This window comes from Podarcis cretensis (assembly GCF_951804945.1).
Source record: "Podarcis cretensis genome assembly, chromosome: 11".
Taxonomy (NCBI): Eukaryota; Metazoa; Chordata; class Lepidosauria; order Squamata; family Lacertidae; genus Podarcis; species Podarcis cretensis.
The window spans coordinates 36,914,552-36,939,599 of record NC_137180.1 but is presented as its reverse complement, the minus strand read 5'-3'; the positions used below and the strand labels follow the sequence as shown (position 1 = coordinate 36,939,599).

The window sequence follows — 25,048 nt, the reverse complement described above, 5'->3', positions numbered from 1 at the left end:
CATCCAGAAGCGATCTCTTCTGCCCTAAGAATGTATATATTTTAAGCCCTGCTGGATCAGATCAAAGGCCACCTAAACCAGAATCCTTTTCCCACAGTGGCTAACCAGATGCTTCTGGAAATCCCAAAGCAGGGCATGAGTGCAACTTAACACTCTTGCTTGCGTTCCCCAGGAAATGGCATTCAGAGGCATACTGGAAATCATAGATAGCCCAATCATCTATCTATCATTCAACTATCTTTAGTCATGATGGCTATCAATATACCTATACACACTGAATGTATCTAAAACAGGTTTCAAACTATTTTAATCCCTTTTTTCTACTCAGCAATTGGGAAGTAAAATTATATACTCACTTTTGTGGGACTTGATAAAACCTTTCACAAATACACACAACAATATGGCTTTCTAATTTATGATTGCAGAGGAGAGGAAGCTACATGAATGTTTTGAGCAGTTATCCATTCGTCTCTGCCTGAAATAACATCTTTGTGACTCCACACTGTCAGATTATAGATTATACATAGACAAAGAGGCTTCATGAGCTTTGCCTCTATAATTTAAAAGCACTTTTAATACTACTGTAGGGTTGCCTCAATATGAAAGTTAGATTGAATTGGAGGAGTGTAAACAATGGTTCTTCTATTTATAACATACAAACAAAATGTCCATTAAGTTTGATGGGCAGGGTAGGGAATGAAAGTTTCAGCCCCAACCCTACTTTCCTGCTATTCTTTCCTCCCATCCACAATCAAGGCCAAGGTTAAGGCAGCATGTCATAACAGCCTGGGTCCCACTCTCAGTGTTAGCCGTTCCCAAACCCAAATTCCACAGGTATATTCTAGGGTACAACACCTCTGAAATGTTATAAAACGAAATCACAATCAGATCAGCTTACAATTAAAACAAAAGCATCATCATAATCAATAACTGGCAAGACCATATCCCCAAACCATCTCCTCCTCCTCCTCCTTAAAACACAATAAACCCTCAAACATTACAATATGACCTCCAGGTAAAGAACACTGCCCCCCAACCCAGGAGCAGTGTGTGGTATAGGGTGATCAAAACAGCAACACTGTGCAATGCCTACATCCTTTCTCACAAAGTGGGCTCCTGGTTTTGAAGAGGAGAATGAGACGAAGAAGGAACCACCCACTTGTTGACTTCTGCAGCCATCAGTAGCCACCAGCAAGTTGTGCACCACCTCAACCTTGCCCCAGTTTCTCTGAAATTGGTCAGCAAATTTCATTCTGGTGGCCTATGGCCTGTTGGTGAAGAATAAGCACAGAGCAACCGTGAACGGCAGCAGCGGCTGCTCAGAGATGGACCAGAAGTGATGGGAGAGAGGAAGTGACTAGAAAAGGGTAGAGAGAGGATTAGGAGTCAGAAAGACACAGAATTCTATTGTATAACAATCTGAATTCTTGGGATTCACATTTTAATGCAAAAATAATGCAACAATACGGTTGCTACAACAGGCAGAAAAATTATTAAGGGGTCCACCAAGATCCTAAGCAATTTTCACACATAACATGTTGCAGTAATCTAACCTAGAGCTTACCAGAGCAAAGATAAAAGAAGTTAGGTTATCCCTGTCCAGATAGGGGTGCAGTTGGGCCACCTGCCAAAGTGGACAGAAGGCACTCTGCACCACCAAGGCCACCTGTTATGCCTTGAAGCTCAGTGTTTAGATATGATGAAACCCTCTATTCAACCCTAAATATGTCAGCATTGTTGCTGAGATAACCACAAGCCACTGAGAAGCGCTATAGAAGGTAGGAATGTGTTCAGACTGGCAGTTTCACAGGAACTGCTGCAGAAGAGAAGATCTCAGTAATACCGTTCCAGATGTTGATATATACATACAGCTTGTAGGCTTTGCAGATACATACAGATACTGATATATACAAGCAGAAAGCATTTCTGTTGCTCTAGCAATTCTAAGATGTAACACAGACTCTGACTCATGGACAGACTCACTGATTGACATGCCTTAATCATTTATATAGATAGCACTGGGCTGTTGCCATAGCAACTGGTTTGGCATATGTTACACCTGTTGGCTTATCTCATACATAGGATGATTTGCGCTCAGGAAAGAAATTAATCTGTTCCTCCATGTCCAGTTCTTCCAACAAAAGCTTTTCCTTCCACTGGTTTCTTGTGACTATAAACACCAAGCTGCTTCTTAACCCCATAGCTGGGGTGCTTCTATGATCTTATATTTTTCGTACTACCTTGCCCCTCCTATAAGGACATGAAATGTTGGCTTAAGAAGCTAAGATATCAATGAGTATTTTGTCCATGCATGCAAACCCTTATCTTATCTCTTCATAGCATAACCAGGAAGTATTCAATTAACCAGTTTCCTGTTTTGTCTCAACCAGGAAACTTGGTTACCAGTTTCACAAGAAGCCCAGGATATTAAACCAAGTTCAAATTGTGGTTTCAATATCCTGGCTTTTTCTGAAGATGGAAACCATACTTATTTACATATTTATTTTAAAATCATATAACCAGTCTACTTTTTGAGGACTCAAGGTGGCTAACAAGTCAAAATACAAAAACAATATTTCAAAGTATAAAATAATCCCCAAATTTGAATGGAAAGGGAAGATTATGGTTAATTAGAGACTTCCAGGTTAAAATTGCAGTTTACTCAAAACTGTGTGAAATACTTAATTTAATAAGCCAAGACAAGAGCAATATATAATTGGCTGAACCAGCTCACTGTATCAAGTTTGTGTGTATAGGTAGAACTACACAAACCCTCAAATTTAAGAAAGTCAATTAAAAAACAAAGCTGGCAATTCTGGCATCAAGTGCAAATAGAAATGTGCACGCACAAGAAGTCATCAGATAATAATGGCAAAATTGACAGAACTGCTGTTGATCTATTTGCCAATTTATTTATTGGAATACTGCCCTTAAGTACCCATGGCACTTAGCAAAAATTATTTTTTAAAAAAGCAAAATCAGAACAAAGAATAAAAATAAGCAATTTAAAGCTTATTACCGTATTTTTCGCTCTATAGGATGCACCTGACCATAGGAAGCACCTTGTTTTAGAGTGGGAGAACAAGAAAAAAAATTCTCCCCCTCTCTGCTCAGCGCCCCTTCAGTGAAGCGGCAGGAGAAACGGAGCCCCTTCCATTTCTCCTTCCGCTTCACTGAAGGGGCGCTGTGCAGCTGTTCCTCTCTGCTGAAGCCGGGAGAGTCTTGCTCTCCCGGCTTCAGCAAAAGGAACCCAAAGCCTTTGGAACACAGCGTGAGGTCCCACTGCGCTCCAAAGGCTTCAGGGCAGCTATCCCTGAAGCCTGGAGAGCGAGAGGGGTCGGTGCGTACCGAGCCCTCTCGCTCTCCAGGCTTCAGTGAAAGCAACGCATAGCTTCCAGAGCGTGGAGGGAGCGCTCCCTCTGTGCTTTGGAGGCTTCGTGTTGCTTTCGCTGAAGCCAAGGAGCCTGCATTCATTCCATAGGACGCACAAACATTTTCCCTTAATTTTTGGAGGGGAAAAAGTGTGTCCTATAGAGCGAAAACTACGGTAGTTCCACATGGAGAATTTGGGTTCACTGTTCACACAGTTTGTGATATTTTGGCATCTGAATTAACAACCTCTGGTAAAAACAAAACACTTTGGCTGCAATCAGCTTATAATTTAAGTCAACAGGGAATAACTCAAGTTAATAAAAGTAGAGTTTATTCCACTGTAGTAAATTATTAGTTGCTAGAGCATTTGCTTGTTTTATCTGGGCTTCATTCCTCATCTCTTTGTTAGTGGTGCACAACCAAAACAGCTTTCAAAATAGATTAGTTTGTGCTATCTTATACTGTATGCAAGATTCTTTCTCTGTACTGATTAGTAATGGGTTAGGCAAGATAACTTTCATTTCTTAACTAGCTTTTCAATTATATAATCATGAAAGCTGTATGCAGCATAAGGGGTTCCAGTTACAGATAGGTAGCCGTGTTGGTCTGCCATAGTCAAAACAAAAAAAATTCCTTCCAGTAGAACCTTAAAGACCAACTAAGTTAGTTCTTGGTATGAGCTTTTGTGTGCATGCACACTTCTTCAGATCTTATCTGAAGAAGTGTGCATGCACACGAAAGCTCATACCAAGAACTAACTTAGTTGGTCTTTAAGGTGCTACTGGAAGGAATTTTTTTTGTTTTGCAGCATAAGGAGTCAAGAAGGAGGGAAGGACAAATCCTGTTGTCAGGCAAGATAAGATAAACAAGACTAGAGATGACAGTCATATAATACTCTCAATTGTGATGTTTAGACAAAGGGCTCTGCATCTAGAAATCTACAAGTAACAGGAATGAAGGCAAGCAGCAGGCATTGGAAAGAGAGAGAAACAACAATGCTTAAATATAATCCACAAAAACAATTTACCCAAATAGTACAGTTCCTCCCAGGATCCAAATATATGATGAACTCGATCCAAAGAAGAGTGCAACTAGCTCTGCATATTCAGGGAGGTCTGAGGATTCAATATTCCTAGCAAAAGCCACTCTTGCATTACGCCAAATTACTTTTGAAACTGCAATCTTGGTGCTCCTCCAAGTCACTCTATCCTGTACACTACTTTGTCTCTGCAAAACAGCATTTGGGTTTGCCATTCAGAAGAACCCCACTGGGCATATATCCAAAACTTCTGAGCACACCTAAAGTGGCCCTTTGGGCTCTGGTCCATGTTAATAAATCTCCAAGTCACTGTTAACCCAGCTGGAATGTAGAAAGCTGCCTTATACCAAAGTCAGGCCATTGGCCCTCCTAGTTCAGTACTGCCTCTACACTACACTAACTAGCAGCAGCTCTCTGGGGTTTGAGAAAGTCCCTAAGCTTTATCTGGAGACGCTGGGGACTGAACTGGGGACCTTCTGTATGCTCTGCCCTGAGCTACAGCCCTTCCCTGCCCATATAAAACTGCCTTATAGCCAGGCTACTAGTCCATCCAGTCCAATCTTGCCTACTGTTAAATGGTAACAGTTTTCCAAAGTCATAGGCAAATGTCTTTCCTGCCTCAAGAGCTTTTAAATGGAGATGCTGAGGACTGAATTGCCACCTTCTCCTGCATACAAGCCAATGTGTTTGATTTGATGGACGCCTCCCAGACTGGCTAGAGCAACCCAGTCAGATGAGTGGCATCAGGCCCAGCCCAGGTGCGGCTTCCCTCCCCACGGTTCCAGCCTCAACAAGGGAGCCTGTCATGGGGGCACCTGGTTATGTCCTCTCAAAAAAATGCACCTGGGGAGATGGGGCCCCAGCCCAGCACATGCTAGGCCTCTGTGAGATATACTGTACTACTTCAAGATTACAACTTTGTCACCATGCCATAAGGTTGCCATTGACATTCAGTCTTCATTAACTACTCTATATATAACTCATGTGCCAGATATTTTGAAAAGATAGCATTAGCCTACTGTCCAGTTGAAGAAATTTCCTTTTTAAGTGCAATAATAGAACTATTAAGCAGTAATCCTAAATTGTTGACTGAAACAGGCCCCTAGCAATTGCAGGATTTACACACACACACAACATTCCAGTATATTTCACTGGAGGAGAAATGTTTTGTATTACTGTTTTACCAACTCTTATCAATGCCATTTTTGAAAAGCTACTTTAGAATTTGAGAAAAGCTCGGCATCTTTGAGGAAACAGATTACACGGAAAACTAGAGCTTTTCCACTTTGCTATGGCAACCAGAGTGCACTGCAGGCATGTAGACTGAACATAAAAGTTGAGCTTTGTGAGCAATGGATGTTAAATAAATAAATAAATAAATAAATAAATAAATAAATAAATATCTATCTATCAATGTGGCAAAGTCATAATTTGCCCACCCCCAGTATCTAGGCATCTTATGAGGGAGGGATAAGGGAAGAATGGAAGAGAGAAAGTAAGAAAGCAAAAAATCAGTTTCATGAAACAGGCAGCTTGCCAAAAATGTGATACATTCTACTCTGCTAAATTTAACCTATGCAAAATAGATATATCTTTATATTACATAAGACTGAAGGCATTAATGAATTATTGATGGATGTTGGACTAATAAATGTTGATATGCAATCAGATTCTGGGGAGGGGGGAGCGAGTAAGAAGCATACAGTGCTGATAGCTTTGTTTAGAAGAATCACTACATAACCATCTGCAGCAAAAGATAAGTCTACAAACACATTTCTGCATGGAACCAGATGCATGTTAGTCTAGGCACCATTTAGCACATCATCTGAAGACGTGGTACAGACTAACACATATCCTATTAAGCCACACTGTGTGCCACCCTCCAGTTTCTTATCCAAGCAAACAAGCACAGAGGCTGCCTTCCCATGGCACAGTAAACGTTAGTTAGCAGCTCACCTTGCATGTGTAGATCACATTTGCTTTGCTCCTCCCCTCACACTAGCAACTTACGTTGCCTGACTAGTTATGCCAAACCAAGGTATGCGATTGGCTTTGCTTAAACAAATCATGGTCAAGAAACCAGGGAGTAAAACAAACCATGACTCCTCATTCTAGATGCAGCACTAAGTCAGTGGTTTGTTGCTTCCACTCACACCAGGGAGAATGAATTAAAAGTCACCCGCACATTCATGTAAGCCACAAGCGCAATACCAAAACCATATTGTTGCAATACTGCTGGCAAATTGTCATACTGTAGCAGTTTTAAACTGCATTTAATGTTGCCTTTTAAATTGTTATGACCCACCCTGGGAGCTTATGGTGAAGGGTGGGCAATAAAGCAAACAAATAAACAACTGCCTTACACACTATTCCCAGTTTTCAGCACAGAGATCTTAGTGCAACTGGTAAATCTAAGCCATAAATCTGTATCTGTGCTGTACCACTTCTGACAGCAAAGAAATTCAGTGAACATAAAAAACTGGCATGTTGTTGAAAGGAGTAGTGGTAACTTGGCTGGGCAGAGCTATAACCCATGACACTGCCATATTAATTTTCTGCATCGAGGGAATCTCTTCGTACAAAGAAGCATTTTCACCTGGACCCCCACCTGCTATCTGAAATAGAATAAGACACAGTTTGCTTTACTTTGATGATCAAGGATCTGGAAACCAAGCCTTATGAGGAATGGTTGAGGGAGTTGGCATATTTAGCCCGGTAAAGAGGAGACTGAGAAGAGATACGACAGCCATCTTCAAATATCTAAAGGGCTGTCATATGGGAGGGAACAAGCTTGTTTTCTCCTGCTCTGGAGGGTAGGACCCATACCGATGGGTTCAAGTTACAAGAAAGGAGATTCTGACTAAACATCAGGAAGAACGTTCTGACACTAAGAGCTGTTAGAGACAGTGGAACAGACTCTCTTGGGAGGTCGTAGGCTCTCCTTCCTTGAAGGTTTTTAAACGGTGGTTGGATGACCATCTGTCATGGATGCTTTAGTTGAGATTCCTGCATTCCAGGAGGCTGGACTAGATGACCCCAGAGGTCCCTTCCAACTCTACAATTCTGTGATTCAATACTACCTCAGTGAGAACTAGGCCTTAAAATTTAAAACTTTCAGAGTACTTAAGCAAACACCCAGAGATTTCACGCTGAAGCTTTTGAAGTGCAATAAGCAATACCATATGCTCTCTCTTAGCACTGGGAAAATGTAAATTCACCAGGTATTGCAAATGTGTTTGGTAGATTTAAGAGGAATTAGGAAGTGTGAGTGTAGGTGGCTTCCCACATTTATTTGAACAAAACTACTTTCCAGTTTGAAGCTGGGGAACATATATACACTCTGAAACCAATTTGCTGTGTTCTGTTGCTTTCTTCTGTATTGGAATCATAGAACTGTAGAGTTGGAAGGGATCACGACTGTCATCTAGACCAATCCCCTGCAATGCAGGAATTTTTTGTCCAACGTGGGGCTCGAATCCCGGATCCTGAGATTAAGAGTTGCATGCTCTACTGATTGAGCTATCCTAGCAGAGTTAAAGTAGCTGTTGTTCAATGTGGTTCTGCACACAAAAGCCATACCAGCATGTTACTGGTAAAATAAGCCAATGAACTTTCACCTCTTGTCTTGAGCCAATTTGTATTTAGCTGGTGATCACATGAATTAAGAGCCTATGCGGTTCCAAGGTAATTCACTACTGGACGGAGGCCAGTCAGCTATTAAAAACCAAATTGTAGTTTTATAAAACAGTTGGCTGATGCTGAAATGTCGAGAGACAAGGCTAAGTAGACAGGTTAAAATGCATCTCAATTTTATAGGGATAGTTTACAAAACTTTGCAGCTCAAGATTGTTGTCATCACTAGCAGAAAAGCAACATGATAAAAATTATCCTAAACCTGATTCGCAGAACAGAATGCCATTGCTAGAACAATTTTAAAGAAAGTTATTTCCCCCTGCTTATGAATCAAGAAGTTTTGAAAGGCAATCTGGTTACGTGAGACAAGAGACAAGCAGAGGAACACAGGTCTGGTGCAACAACAGGGAAGCTATGGTAGGCCCCAGTATTACACCCTCATACCCAAAATATCCCCCATTGTTAAATATCTATTACAGAATTAGAAGTATTGACCCAGATTAAAGTTTAGAACAATGGATTGGAGAATGTCAGTTAATGCAAAAATGAATCAATGAATATTCTATTATCTATTTCCATTAGCCACTATAATTATACATTTCAGTGGTGCAAAAGTGCAACTCCATGCTATCAAATACTCATGCACGTGTCTTGCATACATTTATTAATACAGGGGGAAACAGACTATAGTTTGGAAACCAGAAGATATTTGTACCACCACACAGTTTGGACAAATATCAACATTTTGCAGAATAACCACAGAACACAACATTCTTGGCATGTTAGAGGAGGAAAAGTTCCTTGCTTATGGTGTTGAAGGGAAGCCACAGACAACTGACATGTTTTCTATACAACTAAGCCTTGTACTTGGAAAGAGAAAAAATACCACAACAGGAAAGAAAGAAAGAAAGAAAGAAAGAAAGAAAGAAAGAAAGAAAGAAAGATTATGGCCACAGTTAGAGTTGCAAGACTGTAACTTTGATCCAGAGAAATCTAGATCTAAATAGGTATAACTGAACTTTGTGAAATATCTGAAAACCCTTCAGTTTTTGACAAGCAATGGCCAGTGATTTCAGCTCGAGTGATTTCACTCAGGTGGCAAAAGGCAGCAGCGATTGCAGTGTGGTGACAGCTGTGGCAAATGAAGAGACAAAGTGCCAAATCCAAGAAGAAAACCAGCTCCAATGATGATCCCGACAATCCGGTGAGGGAAAACAGGTAAGGGCTCCAGGGTGCAGGGTGTTTAAATGGCCAGGGCACAGACCAGAGGGAAGCCTTCCTGCACCGTCAACTCTGCCCCCTGGCCCAGCCTGTATCCAAGCCTGCAGCCCCATTTGCCAATCTTGGGTGCAGGCTAGGATCCAGCTCCAGACAGGATGCCAATCCTGAATTCCCTCGTCGAAGTCTTACAGGAGCCTCCACCTTCCTGCAATGCCGCCACACCGAGAGGGTGAGTAAACTTTTTGACAAGTTGCATGTGAAACTCAAAAATTTCATAAGTGATTTACAATGCAGTGCAGGGAGCTACAATATACAGTACTAAGAAAAATAAAGGCTGTATAAGTAACCACTTATTCTCCTAAGTAGTCTGGGTGCTTATTATTTACATTTTGCTCTTGTCATTAAAAGTTTAACACCCCAAAACTTTGTTCACTTCTTTCTACCATGGCTTTGAGAACTCTGACTTCTTCGTATTGTTTCATCTTGACTATGGTACTTTACTTTTTAGTACTGTACACCAATCCCTCATCATTCCCCACTTTTTATTTTGTATTCTGCCACTCTCTTTTCCTGATCCTTTCTTCACTCATCTCTCCACTACTGTCAACTAGGTTTTCCTTTCTATGCCATATCCATTTAAAGTTTCCTCTCTTTGTTGATGAATGCTTGTATTTCTTCACTCTGTGGATATTCTCAGCTTCAAAAGCCAAAGGTTATAAAATCTTAATGCAACAGCTGAAGGCTGATCTCAGGCATCTGTCCCTCAGATTTGCCTTTTCAACTTCTCTATTATTACTTCCTTATTCTTTGTACCAGAGGTAGCCTCCAGATGTTTTCAAATACAACATTCAACATCCCTGACAATGGTGGCCAAGGCTGATGGGAGTTGTAGTTCTAGAGCAGGGGTCGGCAAGGTTTACCTCACCTGGGCTGGTTCACTCCTGCAGAGATCCTCTGTAGGCCGGATTGTGAGCGTGCGTGAGCATGCACGCCTGCGATTTCTGGCGTCTGCGTAGACGTGATTTCCAGTGCCATGGGAGCAAGTCCCCGCGCCGCACTGTGCCAGTTTAGTGCAGCACGGGGGAACTCACCAAGCGGGTAGCTCAGTTCGGGGGTGGATCGGGGGCTGGTTAAATGACTCCCATGGGCTGCTTGTGGCCCAAGGGCCTTTAGTTGCTGACCCCTGACCTAGAGGGCACAATATTGGTTATCCATTTTTTATTCACTCATCTCTAAATTATGCCTTGCTTAACTTCTGTCTAAAAGTGCCAATGGAGTATAAAAGCAGTAATAGTCATATTCACCCTTTCACATGTCCCAAAAGGTATTCCAGGGACCAGTCAATATTCTGGGAAGGATCTTGTGGTGTTGTTTTATTTATACCCCATCCATCTGGCTGGGTTTCCCAAGCCACTCTGGGCACACAAGGCCAATTCTCCCTATAGTACCCTGTACTAACATTCAACTGCTTTTTCCTACAGATATAGAATATTTACAGGTCACTCATATTAGGATAGCTATGCAAAACAATGACTTCCATTGACTAAATTTGCAGTGCACTATCTGAAATGTTGGAAGCCGCCCAGAGTGGCTGGGGCTACCCAGTCAAATGGGTGGGGTATAAATAATAAAGTGATTACTAAAATGATTTCTATCTTTGCCAATAAGTACTCTCAAATTTTCTTTACTTTGCCTCAGACAGTATCACACCAGATTAGTGATAAAGACAGAGCTGAAAAACTGCTGGTATTTAGATTTTGAATAGGGAAACAATCATGCTTCTCTGTTCCTTGTCTTTACTGCAAACTCAGATTTTTAAAATTATTTCCTCCCGCCTCCTACCAAGTTGTGCCTAATCAAGTTGTGCAAACTCCCCCATTCCATTTTAAGAATATTACAAAATGCAGATTCAGGCTTTTTCCCATCTTGCCCAACAACATTTCCTTCTCCAATTCCCTCCAACCTGCTTTTTTGTTTTCTATTGTTTTTTGCTTAGCATCCAGCCTAATGAAGTTTTTTGATAGAACATGAAAACCCTTCTTGTTTGGGACTTCAGTTTATCTTAATATGGGGTGGTGGTGGAAAGAAGATCAACAAGGGAAAAAATAAAATCACTCTACTATTACTTTGGGTTCCCACCCCAGTTAAATTATCAACACAGCTACATGCAATCTGTGTCCAGAATAACTTCAACTTGTTTTTTTTAAACAAGTACTTCCCCAAAACTTTAAACATTATTCTAGTCTTGTGACATGGGTAAAACTGATCTCATCTGAATAGAACTCAGTATTTGTTTGGCTATTATATTTCTGTGCAATCATTAAATGAACATCATTACTGTATCCAGAAACTATACTATTATAAACCATATTTAATAATATGCAAAACAAAATCAGCTCCAAATTCACTCTGCAAGCACAGCTGCCTATGTTCTTATATCTGGGTTTGAAACAAATATACTTTTCCTTCCTTTGTCATGACAGCTATTCCAGGTTTCTTCTGCTTGGATTACTGCACATAGACCTTTTGAAGTGACATGTTTCGATTGTTTTCTTATACTTTATCCTGGGAATACTGATATATAAATAGGAAGCTAAGCAGCTGCATTAAACAGAGTCAGACTATTGGTCCATCTTGCTTAGCATTGTCTAAACTGACTGATGGTGGCTCTTCAGGGTTTCAGACAGAAGTCTTTCCCAGCCCTACCTGGGAAAACTGGGAACTGTACCTGGGATCTCTTGCATGGCAAAGCATGTGCTCTATCACAGAGTCACATCCCTTCATCACTGAGAAGACTCTCATTCCTAAAACATGCCAGGGAAAGTTCAGTAGTGTGGTTCTCTGCACCATTCTACAGACGCAATACATCTGAATTACTTCAAATTGCTGAGTTTCAGAGTTAGGTTAATTGGTGGGAAAGCTTTAGATTTTCCAGCTCACACAGCTGGAACAAATCCTTTTAAAGCACAAGAGGTCACTTGCTGCCCATCTAGAATATTGGTTTTTAGTCTTCCCAATTCAATATAAGCATTTAATTCACCTTGGAAATTCCTAACAGCTTTCTCCATGATTACTTTTGATCTGTTTTTAAGTTGAGAGGGAATACTTTGGCTTCCAAAGCCTGGACTTTTGAACTACTTATATTAAAAGTAAAACCAGTTTAAATTGCATTTCATTTTCTATACAAATAAATTGTTACAATAATGTCCAACAAAGTATCCATTGATATAAAAACTCATTTCCCCCACAAACAGGAATATCAGAATTAGAAACTTAAATCATTTTGAGATTCTAAGGCTCCCAATGAATTCGTACAGTTGACTGAAGGCCAATTTAGGTATTACCCAAGCGCTGCAGCTGCCACCTATGAATGGTTCTGTCTCACATCTCTCACCATTAACACTTGAAGTGGGGAACCACATAGAATAAACTTCTTCAAAATAGTCCACCCCAATCCTGAAGCTGTTTAGAGGCTAACAGCACTGATCCAGAAATTTTCTGAATGACTCACCTGAATGGCTGTCATTCCCCAAACCCGATTACTGTATATGCATTTTTCTATAAGGCATGGGGCCAGACCACATCGAACAACGAACCACACTGAACAAAAACATATCACTCAGTTTTTTTAATTGGTCCAACAAATAATCAGATGCAACATTCTGGCTTTACTTGGAACACCTAATTCCAAGACTCTTAATATTCTGGCTCAAAGGTCTCAAATAGTAACTGGGAAAATTCTCCCAATACAAGGTAACAAGGCGGCCAATAAAAGGGCATCAAAATAGGTTAGGAAGGACCAACTTCCAAAGTTTTCCACCAAGAAATTGACAGCAATTTCTTGTCATCTATCCCCAGCATACAAGTCTCTCACAACAGCCCAATACCAGTTATTCCATACTCTGTCCTGTGTCTTGGCAGCAGATACAGGCAATTTTGACATTCCGCACTGGTTTGCTCCAATTTATTTATTTATCTATCTATCATTTAATTACATTTGTATACTGTCTTTCATCCAAAGATCAAAGGGTGGTTCACAACATAAACTGCTACTCATCCAAAGATCAAACTGCTACTCTCTTATAGTTCCATTCTTCCCTGACACTTATTGTTTCTAATTTAAAGTCTATTAACATGAACCCAGGTATAAAGACACTAATGTCTTTAACACTCTGTAATCCTTTGCAAGCTACCAATTCCTGCAAAAAAGCTTTCAGGCCTAATGAAGGTTAAAGAAACAGCCCTCCCGTTCATGCCCACTTCCTGAATGCTGCTGCTAGAAAGCTAAGCTTTGGGGAATGTGGATAGGAGCAGCTTGGAATGCGTACCCCAAATTTATTTGCAAGACAAGCCTAAAACCAAAGTTCAAATGGATTTTAAGCTAAGATAGCAAGAACACCCCTTATTTCCAACCTGAATCCCATCCCAAAATTCAGCAACATCATTACATGTCGATCACTAACCATCTCAGGTTAAAGCAGTCATGAGAAAGGGATGGCTCAATGCCAGCTGTCAGTTTGTAGTTGAGGTTGTAATCTAAATTGGTTTTGCAAAGGACTCCCCACTTCAAAATCTGGGAAATCCCAAAAAAATCCACATAAGTCTCCTGTTGCCAAGCCTTCCCTTTCACACAACAGCTTTGACTGCAGATTTTTTCACTCGTTTTTTCACCCAGACAGCTCTATTTACAGTGCCAGCAGCAGTTTTTGATCCAGGCACATAAAATCAAAGAATGGCTATGCATTGGTTAAGACAATATTTTCCCCTACCCACAAAACCTGCCCTTGTGTCATTGGACTCACTTCTGATGGGCCTCATAGTCATAACATTAGATTTTGCTCAAAAAGCCGGGGGAGAATTGATTATGGAAGTGCTTTCCTCTCTTTCCACCCACCCACCCACAGAGAGAGAGCCTCATACAGTCAATGTCTTGCTGTAAGCCCAAATATCCCTTTGCATCACCATCTTGAAATTAAGCCAGCGGTGCAAAGGATCTTCCTCTGAAGGCAGGGATCAAGTCACACCTACAAAGAAACCATTTTACTAACCCCAGGCCAGGTGACTGACATGTGGGACAACCTTGCCTACTTGTCAAAATGGCACATTGGTCAGCTTCTGTTCCCTACTCTATGCTCCCCATGTCTCTGGTCAGGGAGGGAAAGAGGAATCAATACAGGAAAAGTATTCAGAGTGAATAAAACTAAACTGTAATGCCTTGATCGCACAGTACCAGCCACTCCTAAGTGGCAATTTTCCACAATGGCCAATATTTGAACAAATGCACGTTGATGTAGTTCAAATTGAGGAACTGGCACGTTGATGCCAGTTCAAATTAACCAGTTTGACATGTTTCTTGCTTCAATTTCAATTCAGTTACTATATAAACCACAAAATTAAAGACATGTGGCAGCTTAACAAACCAAAATGTAAATTCATTATGTTTTGCAGAATACCATGTGAGGTGGTTGTGCAAACTGGCTACTAATTCTGTAATTAAAAATGATGAGTGGATTAAATAAATGGAAACCCAATCTAAGTTTTCCCTTCCCCATCTAGAAGGAAAGACACAATGACCACACATGAAAGGCCAGGAAGTTAGAAGAGAGGGAATAGCTAAAGGCAGATCACACAACCCACAGCTATAATAAATAATAATAATAATAATAATAATAATAATAATAATAACGACAATAAATTTATACCCTGCCCATCTGGCTGGGTTTCCCCAGCTACTCTGGGCGGCTTCCAACAAAAGATTAAAATACAATAATTCATCAAATATTAAAAACTTCCCTAAACAGGGCTGCCTTCAGATGTCTTCTAAATGTCAGATAGTTGTTTATTTCCTTGACATCTGATGGGAGGGCTTTCCACAGTGTGGGTGCCACTACTGAGAAGGCCCTGTACCTGGTTCCCTGTGACCTCACTTCTCAAAGTGAGGGAACCGCCAGAAGGCCTTCGACGCTGGACCTCAGTGTACGGGCTGAACGATGGGGGTGGAGACGCTCCTTAAAGTATACTGGGCCAAGGCCATTTAGGGCTTTAAAGGTCAGCACCACATTTGTGGCTCACATTTAAACAACTCCTCTCTGTGAGGAAGAAGGTGGCAGACCTGGATCATAGCCATATGATACCTTGGAACCAAAAAGGTGGCAGCCCTATGGCGACTCCTTCACAAGCACATCTCACCTCATGAAAATGACATGGTAGAAGTTATCACCCAGGGAAGAACATCACAAAATAATACAAGTGCCTAGTCAATATAGGACAGAAGCATTAAAAGCAGAGTTGACGTATTATCACATATGGATATCAGAACTATGCAATGTTATCAGGTCTTTGTTCTTATCTTCTGGTTCCCACATGTGCAAGTGCTAATTATGAAGCAATCACAGTTCATATCAGGAAGTGACAACAATACTCCCTTCATAGCCTGTTCTACTCCAGTGGTTTTGAGCTACCACCAGCCAACCTCTTGAAAACTGCTGAGGGCCTTGGAAGACCACTTCATGCCCTTTCTGCCTATTGTAGCAATTGTAATGTGCTGTGCTGGACGAGGTATGATTTTTAATTGTATTTTTATGCCTTTTTATTTCTTATAATTGGTTTTATTGTATTCCAAGTGCTTTCTTCCCCCCTCCAAAAAAGAAAGAACATCACTTCAAGTCTCTCTGGTTTACCTTATGGGCAGATTGGACCACTGGGTTCACAAACACTGCTCCCACTGTTCTTCAAAGACGTGCCACAGACCACCATCAGAATAAAGCTTGCAGTTCTTATATTAGCAAAGATGGAAATTAATTTTAGGTGGTGCACTATGCAAAAGAGACAACAGAAGCCAAACAGTAGCATTGCCTAGTTGCTGAAGGGCATGCAGCTCTCAAAAAGTAAACTTCCATCTTCACCAGGTAGGTAGTTCATTTCTTCCAGTTTTAGGATTCTATTGCTTGGCAGATATATTTAATATCCACCACAACACAAAAATAGTAAAGGTCATTTTGGCCCGCAAGAAAAATCCCAAAATCCTAAGTAAGCTTTTGAATACTCCGGAACTTGTATTAGGATGATGAAATGTACCATCCAGGCCAGGCATAGGCAAACTTGGCCCTCCATATGTTTTGGGACTACAACTCCCATCATCCCTGACCACTGGTCCAGCTAGGGATGATGGGAGTTGTAGTCCCAAAACATCTGGAGGGCCAAGTTTGCCTATGCCTGATCCAGGCCACTGAAGAGCTCTGGAGCTTCCTTGTGATTTTGTAATGTTATGGTTGGCCTAACAAAGGCATTAATTACTAACTGTGGATTTTTCTGATGAACCAGCACAACTTCCTTTACTTTTTGTGTGATTTTGACACCACACAATTTAGCCATTCGGGACAAGGATCCTAAAACTGGAGCATGATACTAGTTGTGAATGCTTTTAAGGTATTTTCCTTCAGTAAAATTCAGACATTATGTGGCCATCCTCGTTTAGCAGTTACTCATTAACTATGAATAAAAAAAGGTGAAGATAAACATGTCTGGCTGCCAAATTACAGTCATCAATACTTGTACCTAGCTGAGAACTGTTTGAAGAAACCCGCAGTAACTGGAAAACACTGGGTACACCTAGAAAGTACACATACAGCTCACTCTTTTATTTTAAAGAAGAAAAGCTATCCCATTCAGGTTTCTCTTCACCTGATAAATCCATTACTATATGAAAGTTACCCGCTTATCCACTTTGGGAACCATGTATTTAAATAGTGATACATTTTCAAGCAGTGGACACAACTAAAACACAAGTTAAAGACAAGTTCCATGGCTCTCAAAGGGAAAGCCAAGCACGTGCTTAAATTATCCCAATGTGAAATCAAAGGAACTTTCATTAAGTGCTTCACTTGGCTGAACAATGCTTCAGATAAAGTGTTATGGTTAATGGCTGTAGCTCCTTAAGAGCAAGCGATACATCTTTGCATTGCTAAGAATTCAAATCTACTCCAAAATGTGCAGCCGCTGATTTTTTTAAAGAGTTGTGGATCAAGAACTTTAGCCTATCCAGTTCTCAGCATGCAGTCAAGCATGAGTACTATTTTAAAAGAAAGGTGGTCACAGATGATGCAGTTGCACTGCTACTGAAATTGTGGCCATCATTTCGCATTTCACTTCATTCACCTCCTCTGATCTCAGGTGGTCAAGCACCTATGAGTCTGGAGGTGAAACTGGGCTGCCTCAAAACAAGGTTGCGCTTCTACAGTATTGTGCTTTCTACATTAAGTATTTGGCGGTTCCCTAATATACTTCTACACATTAAAGTGTGTGCAGTTCTTTAGAAGAACAAAACAAAAACATTGCTATCAGTTCGGCAGACCTATGGATGTAGAGGGAAAATAAATGAGAAAATAATAGAGTATTTTAGACTATGGCATTAGATACTGCATCTGAAACTGCAGCAACTGCAGGGTCAAGATCACTCTGAAGTACTGCAGTAAGTATATAAGAAGAGCCCTGCTGGATCAGGCCCATCTAGTCCAACATCTTGTTCTCACAGTGGCCAACAAGATGCCCGTGGAAAGCCTGCAAGCATTCTGCCTACCTGCGATTCTCAGCACCTGGTCTTCAGAGGCGTACTGCCTCTGTCAGTGTAGCCATTGTGGCTAATTGCAATTGTCAACATTGTCCTCCATGAAGTCATGCAATTTGTGTAGCCTGTTGGTCACACTGAATCCTCAAATCCTCCAGCGATTCCTCCCCCACAGTGGGAGTCAGTAACCACTGGACTGCACAAATTAATTCTCCTGGCTGGCTACCAAAGGATGCAATGTAAGCTGTAAAGTGAGTTTTCTTTGCAGTCCGTGCTGCCACATGGTAGGCACAATTATGTGCGTTAGCCAGAGTTCAGTCAGCTTTGGAGTGAGATTTGCACCACGTGCGCAAGCTTCGTCTGGCTTGCTTCATACCTCAGAACTCCCCAGAATACCAAGAAACTGCTCAGTCTCTACAACACCGAGGAGGCTGTCCGGGAGCTGCCCATTTCATCTTGCTATTGCATAAGGATTGTTGTCTTTCTCCTCTGAAAGATCCCCCAGAGCCTTCAGGTTCCATCAGTCTCCAAAGGTGGGCCATCTGAACAGGGAGTGCAACCGTTACAAGGAGTGCATTTCACCACCATCTTTGGTCCATCCCTCATATCACTCACAGTAAAGACCAAGTCAAGGGCGTGCCCTGCCCAATGTGTTGCATCAATGACTATTTTGATGCAGCCCCATAGCTGTCATGAAGTCTTGAGCCTCCATGTGGATTTGAAGTCACCTAGGACTAAGTCCCACAACACTACACCTGTACCTCAGCTCACTTAGTCAGGATGTCACTGGGTTTTCAATAGGCCAGCAGCATTCCCTGGCCATTTTTCTGGCCCAACACTAGGAGCAGACCCTCTAAAGTCATCCCATGATCAATAGGTTTTCTGGTAAAGGAGATGATGCTTCTATTAACAGCAACAACACACACACACACACACCCTGAGTCTGGTCTGGAGCTGTATCAAGTACCCAGATGCACAAAGCTGAGTTAGGCAGTACTGGTAGCATACACCAGGTCAGTCCATTCTTCCAAAATCAGGTCATAGATGAGCATGGTTTCATAAACTGACCTGGCATTCGCTAGCAACACCAACAAACCTGAAGGCTCAATGGATAAGCTACCAGAGGTTCTATAGGAGTGGGAGGACTTGGGCAGCAGACAGGGACCAAACATCTAGGGCTCTCTGCCTCCGATGGTGATCAGCTATTACACTCCAACTATACCTTCCCCAGCCCACTACCACTGACATTGGGACAGCTTCTTACAAGATCAGGAAGAAGGATGAGTCTGGGCCTCACCAATCACTGGAGGCAAGAGGTGAGGGGATGAGGGCACTTACCATAGCATTAGCAAATGAATTTGCTAGCACTGTTGCACACTAGCGTCAATGCAGTGTTGTCAAGCTCCCCATGCTTACAATATTTGCACATTCACTTGCTATAGCAAGTGTCCTCCCCTTGCCATAATCAGTGAATCTGCAAACATGTTAAGCATGGAAAACCAGACAACACTGCAACAACATTAGCCTGAAAAAGCAACCTTTTCCCATTCATTTTTCTAGCTAGTCACAACAGACAAACAAAACACAGAGGCATCTTCCTCCCTGACTTAACTTGCTAGCTACATCTGCGGGTTCTCTCTGACACACACACTTCCTCTTCAGAACACTAATCTCAGTCCAACCCCAGAAAGCAGTGATAGGAGTCTTGACAGGCCCTTGAAGAGAATCTTCCAGAAATTATTGGTCACCGAGAAATCATCAGTTGCTTCCATACCAGCTGTTGTGCCTCGAATCATCAGTTACTCAACTGATCTCAAGCAATCAACTACATTACAATGGCCACTTAACATATTGTAATGCTGGAGAAACTAATTTATGGCATACGTTCCCATAGAAAAAATGCACTTCAAAAGTAAAGAGCATGTGATAAAACAGGCTCTTATGAAAGATCAGACAATACAGCAGACAATTATTAACTAAAGTGCAGTAACACAAAAAGGACACATTCTACCCCAGCCAACTTAAAGATGAACACCAAATTAAGCAAAAAGATCAGAGGGAAATAAAACATGCCTGTAAACCTGCAACTGAGGAAGACACTTCATGTATCTGATAAAGTTTTTCCTAGTCCACAAAAGTTTATAATAAAATGTTTTAACCTTCAAGGTACTCACAAGATTCCTTGTTGCTTTTGATACAACAAGCTAACATGGCTACCCCTCTGGAGTTACAAAAGCTCTCAGTTGCCACAACAACTCTTAAAATATCAGTATGTTCATATTAAAAACGTAGTAAACTACAACACGCAAGTCCATGTGGGATTTTAATTTATCTACATTATAATCACAGCAGTGTTTTTTAAAATAAAATATCACATGAATTAAAGAAGACTTGGGAGTGGGTGTGGGAGAACCTAAAAGCCCTACAGCCTTTCTTATTTTCTTTGCAAAACACTGATCTCCAAATATAGAACAAGTTAGCTAGACTGACTCAAGTTTGATTGGCAGCTGACAGCAAAAACTTATTAGCAAATAATGTAAAGCATGTGTCAGAAACAGAACTGAATGTCAGAAATAACTGTATTGGTATTATTCCAGTGACAAAGTGTAGGGTTTAAGAGCTCAGCAGACTTGGGCTTAAATTTCAGATCATTTCAGTGAGCAACTATGGGCAGGTCAGAAGGCTACTTCCTGCATTGTTTTTAACATGTACACGTAAGAAGATGTGCATGCAACATAAGGCAGATACACTTGTTAGTGAGTTGGCATTGGCCACAGTTGCTCACTGTGCTTGGCTCCATGTTAAAACCAGAAGCTGCCTCCCGCCTCAGTTCCCTATCTGATGAGTATCCTCTACTTTTATATTACTTACTTTATATATATTTATATTTATATTTATATTACTCTACTTTTGTATTATTTATTATTTATTTCTTACATTTGTATCTCATCTGTTCCTCCAAGGTCACCTAGTGAGCTTCACAGCTGAGTGGGGATTCGAACCTATATGTCCCAGGTCCTAGTCCAACACTCTAACCATTGCACCACACTGGCTCTTACCATCAAGGTACCTTGTCAATGAAAAGCAAAACTGCTTATGTTCATAAAGTACAGCTAGCTTGCTTCAGAAGAGTTGTGGTATAACTTTTCAGGTATATCCCTCTTGACTGTGAATAAAAACCCCATTAGGTTATTTATCACAATAAGACGTGATTTTGGTAACTGGAAGAGTTAACAGCCATGCAACACAACATAACATTTGAGTAAGTATGAATAACTTAAAAAAAAAAAAACCCATTATAGGAACACCCAAGCATTACAAACTGTCAGGACCAGTTTATTTGCTCTGCCCTGTATGTCAGCACATATTTCCCACCACCATTAGAAAAGGGAAAATCAGGTTACAGGAAAATGAGGTACAAGTCCGGAAGACTTGGCCATGGCAAGATGGCACTTTGAGCTTAGCTTCTTTCAAGATCACCTTTTTTATAAGCTACTTATTAGTTACTCTATGACTGGGAGACTCTGGTTTTGCATGTCACTTTGCTACCATGAGTAATACAATGCATAGTATTCAATACACCTGAAACTAGCAGAGGCTTAAAAACTGTTCTTGGAAACTGTTCCCTTAGTTCAGTTCTGCCAAAGAAGAACAACTGTTTCCTCTGTTTGCAGCTTTATGTTGCTATCACTCTCAGAAAGGTACATCTTTTCTCAAACCACTTCCTGGCTCAGTCTGAAGGAGAACTCTGAACTTCTGCCATGGAGCCTCGTGGTGTGCTTTGTAGGCAATTATTGCCAGAGAAAAGAGCACGTACTTCAGCCAAAATCATGGCCTCTTGGGGATCTCAGCAGCAGCAGGTGGTATTAATGCAGGTTGGGACAGGGCAGGAGGAGGAAGAAGAACAATATATCATTATGTGCTTTTCCTACATGTTACCCAAGCGAGTTAGTGTCAGCAGTCATCAAGGTCATAGAAGCCTTGTGAATTAGGATAGCTAGCTTGCCACAACCAGGGAACAAAATATATAGCCAACCAGTTCAAAAGCTTTAACGAAAGCTGACTTTTCAGGACTGTGAGCTCATCAACACAACACCAGTAAGCAAAGGTCCTCTAAAGTAAGGTGTCTTTATTATGAAACTGCAGAGTGCTGTTCTGAAACCTTGGAGGTTTCATCAGAGTGGGGCACCTGGAGGCAAGGTTAGGGGCATTCTATATGCTTTATCATTTGAGGCTGACACCCAGGGGTCATGCAAGGCTTGAAGCTAACATTTTGATACAGGCTTCTTAGAATTTGAAGAGCCCAAACTCTGCCAGGCAAATGTGGGACATTTCAAGGAATGGGAACAGTCAGAGAACACGGCAGTTGCCTGTTGCAATATTGCAAGTTTAATAGCACATTCAGCTGGGGGTGGGGGTAGTAAACAGTTGCAACAACAGGCACACCTTTGCTGCCCAGCCAGAGCAGCAGTTAACTGTCATGACTCCTCCCTGCCAAGGTGCAGTGGAAATTATAGCTGGGAGACAATGTCAAGGCACTCTGTGTTCTCAGCACCCTCCCAACATAAACTCTTCAGGCATAAAAGATGATACAAGCACATTCTACTCTAATTTAACTTTGCATCCCCTTCAGATGTAATAGCAAAGATCTTTTGATTAATGGTGCAGACTTCCAGCTCCTAAAGATAAAACAAATCCAGAAATTCCTTCATTTCTAGAAGGAATTAGGGAAGCGGGCACACGCAAATTAGAACTTCTTCGTACATAATTTTTAACCACACATCTATTTTCTTAATGCTAAAGAAGGGGGGGTGCATATTTTGCAAATGCACGTGCAAAATGAGATGTTGCACAGAAACCTCTGTTGGGGGAATCAATTGGTCATTACTCCCTGCATGGCATATCTACAGTGGTACCTCTGGTTACATACTTAATTCGTTCTGGAGGTCCATTCTTAACCTGAAACTGTTCTTAACCAGAAGCACCACTTTAGCTAATGGGGCCTCCTGCTGCCACCGTGCCACCGGAGCACAATTTCTGTTTTCATCCTGAAGCAAAGTTCTTAACCCGAGGTACTATTTCTGGGTTAGCGGAGTCTGTAGCCTGAAGCATATGTAACCTGAGGTACCACTGTATAGGGATTGTAGTCTGAGATCACCACCATATATTCTCATTCCTAAGAGTAAGTCCCATTTATCTAAATGGAGCTTATTAGCTCTGAGCGGACATGTATAGGATTACAGTGTTAAGCACCTCTATGCATGCTTGCTTGGGAGTAAGTCCTAGAGATCTCAAGGAGCTTATTTCCAAGCAAATACAGTATGTGATTCACTTGTGTTTGGAATCCTTGCCTTAAAACATTGCATGTACACTCTACAGAAGAATTATTTCTCCCCAATAAAACCCCCACAACTTAAAAGAGCATTTAACATCAGATTCCTTTCTATCTAAGAACTCCGCCAGCAGAAGAGTCTTCAAAAAGCAAGCAAGCAAGCAAGTTCTCTCTCAGCCTGCTTGCTTGTCGAGAGATTACAGGAGCCGCACGGACACCGCGCCATCAGCTTGTGACACCTTGACCTATGAAATCCTTCCTGCTGGAGCCGCGCAGGGAGGGAGAGGAACCATCCTGCAAAGCGCTCAGGTAACAAGCCAGCGACAGGTGTTTCCCGTCGCCTCCACCACAAACAGCGCCCCCAAGGACACCTCTCCTTCCCGCACACGTGTCCCTCTGTAGGGCAAGGGCGGCCTCGACACCTGAGCGCTTCGGGAGTCTCTCCCCAGAACCCCGCGAAACAGAAAGGGGGGGGGGGAGAGAGAGAGAGAGAAACACGTCTGTACGCGCGTGCGTGTGCAACGCCGCCGTCCCGGCTCGGCGCTCCATTTTGGCGCAAACCCAAATGCAATCAATAAAGTGAGTTGGCAGCGAGCGAGGCAAGTCAGCGCCGGGGTACTTACAGCCATAGCGCGGTCTCTGCAAGGCCGGCGAAGAGGGCTCCTCATAATGCATTCTCCTGGCTCACCAACTTCTCGAAGCCAGGAATAATCCGCTCTTTCCCCGTCCTGCAGCCGCCGCCGCTCCACAAACACACACGCACAGGAGGGGGAGCCGCCTGCTCCTGCCGCGCACTCCTCGCCTCTTCCGCAACAGCCCTCCAGGCAGCCTCGGTCGTCCTCGCAGCCGCTGCCTCAGAAGCTTCAGAAGCCGACGACGGGGACCTCGTCTCTGGCAGTCGGCGGACACCAAACCTGAGGCGAGCGAGCGGGCGGGCGGGCGGACGGGAAGGCGCGCCTTCCGTCTCCTCCTTCTCCTGCAGCCGCCGCCGCCGCCGCGCGCGAATGAAGTTGGGCGCAGGCTGAAGGGCGGCTCTCGCCTCCTGCTTTCCCTCCCCCTCTCTGATTCGCTCCTTCGCGACCAGGACTCGTCCCTTTTACCTGGCTCGCCTCTTGGAGCGCTCGGCGCCCTCTCGGGCCAGGCAGCGGCGGCGGCGACAGATTAGCTGGTTGTTCCTTGGCGCGCTCAGCTCTTCCCTGAGGGAAGCCGCCAAAGTGAACTCCTTTCTCCACCCCCAGCGCGCTTCCTCTCTTCCTCGCTTCTCCTCGGCCCCGTTATTTAGGGGGGGGGGGGAGGAACAGAGCCTGCTCCACAGCGACCCCTCCCGCCTCCTGCCAGCGGCCGTCGACGCAGCCGGGTGGGCCGAGCCCCCTCCTCTCCTCAGCTCGCAGCCTGCGCCGAGGGGAGGCCCCGAGAGATGCCTCCGGCCGGGGGGGGCCCTCTCCGCTTTCCACTTCACCGGCCTCCCCCGTCTTGCCCCGGTGTGTGGCTTGTGCGCTTTGCACCACAGAAGTTTAAAATAAAAAGTGAAAACGCACGCACGTCAGGAAACAAAAGAACTCGCCTGTTTTCATCCTATTTCTGTCCCAGGCAGTTGCTGGGTTACAGAGAAACGCTCTTGCCCCCCCAAAGATACTTGACCAATAAGCACCTCCTTCCAGAAATAGAAAGTCTTGTCTGCCTTGTGAGGAGCACCTTGCTCGCGGCGCTTAGGCTTCACCCTTACAGGCTGGAGTTTCGCTCCTTTCAGTGCTCAGGTTTGGAACATATTTGATTATTCTTTACTGATGACATTTGTATGCCACTTTTGTCCTCCAGGGACGCAGGTGGCGCTGTGGGTTAAAGCCTCAGCGCCTAGACTTGCCGATCGAAAGGTCGGCGGTTC

General features: G+C 42.7%; 1 protein-coding gene across 2 annotated transcripts in view; it reads right to left on the bottom strand.

Moving 5' to 3' along the window:
* Positions 1-24,442, bottom strand: part of IQGAP2 (IQ motif containing GTPase activating protein 2) — a 132,820-nt gene extending 108,378 nt beyond the window's left edge. Inside the window, exon 1 of one of the 2 annotated variants that reach the window (XM_079995285.1) lies at positions 23,787-24,442. In XM_079995285.1, coding sequence (XP_079851411.1) covers positions 23,787-23,838 — 52 coding nt within the window. In that variant the 5' untranslated portion in view covers positions 23,839-24,442. The remainder of the gene's footprint in view (positions 1-23,786) is intronic. The other variant, XM_079995286.1, reaches the window with a different exon arrangement.
* Positions 24,443-25,048: the final 606 nt, after the last annotated feature.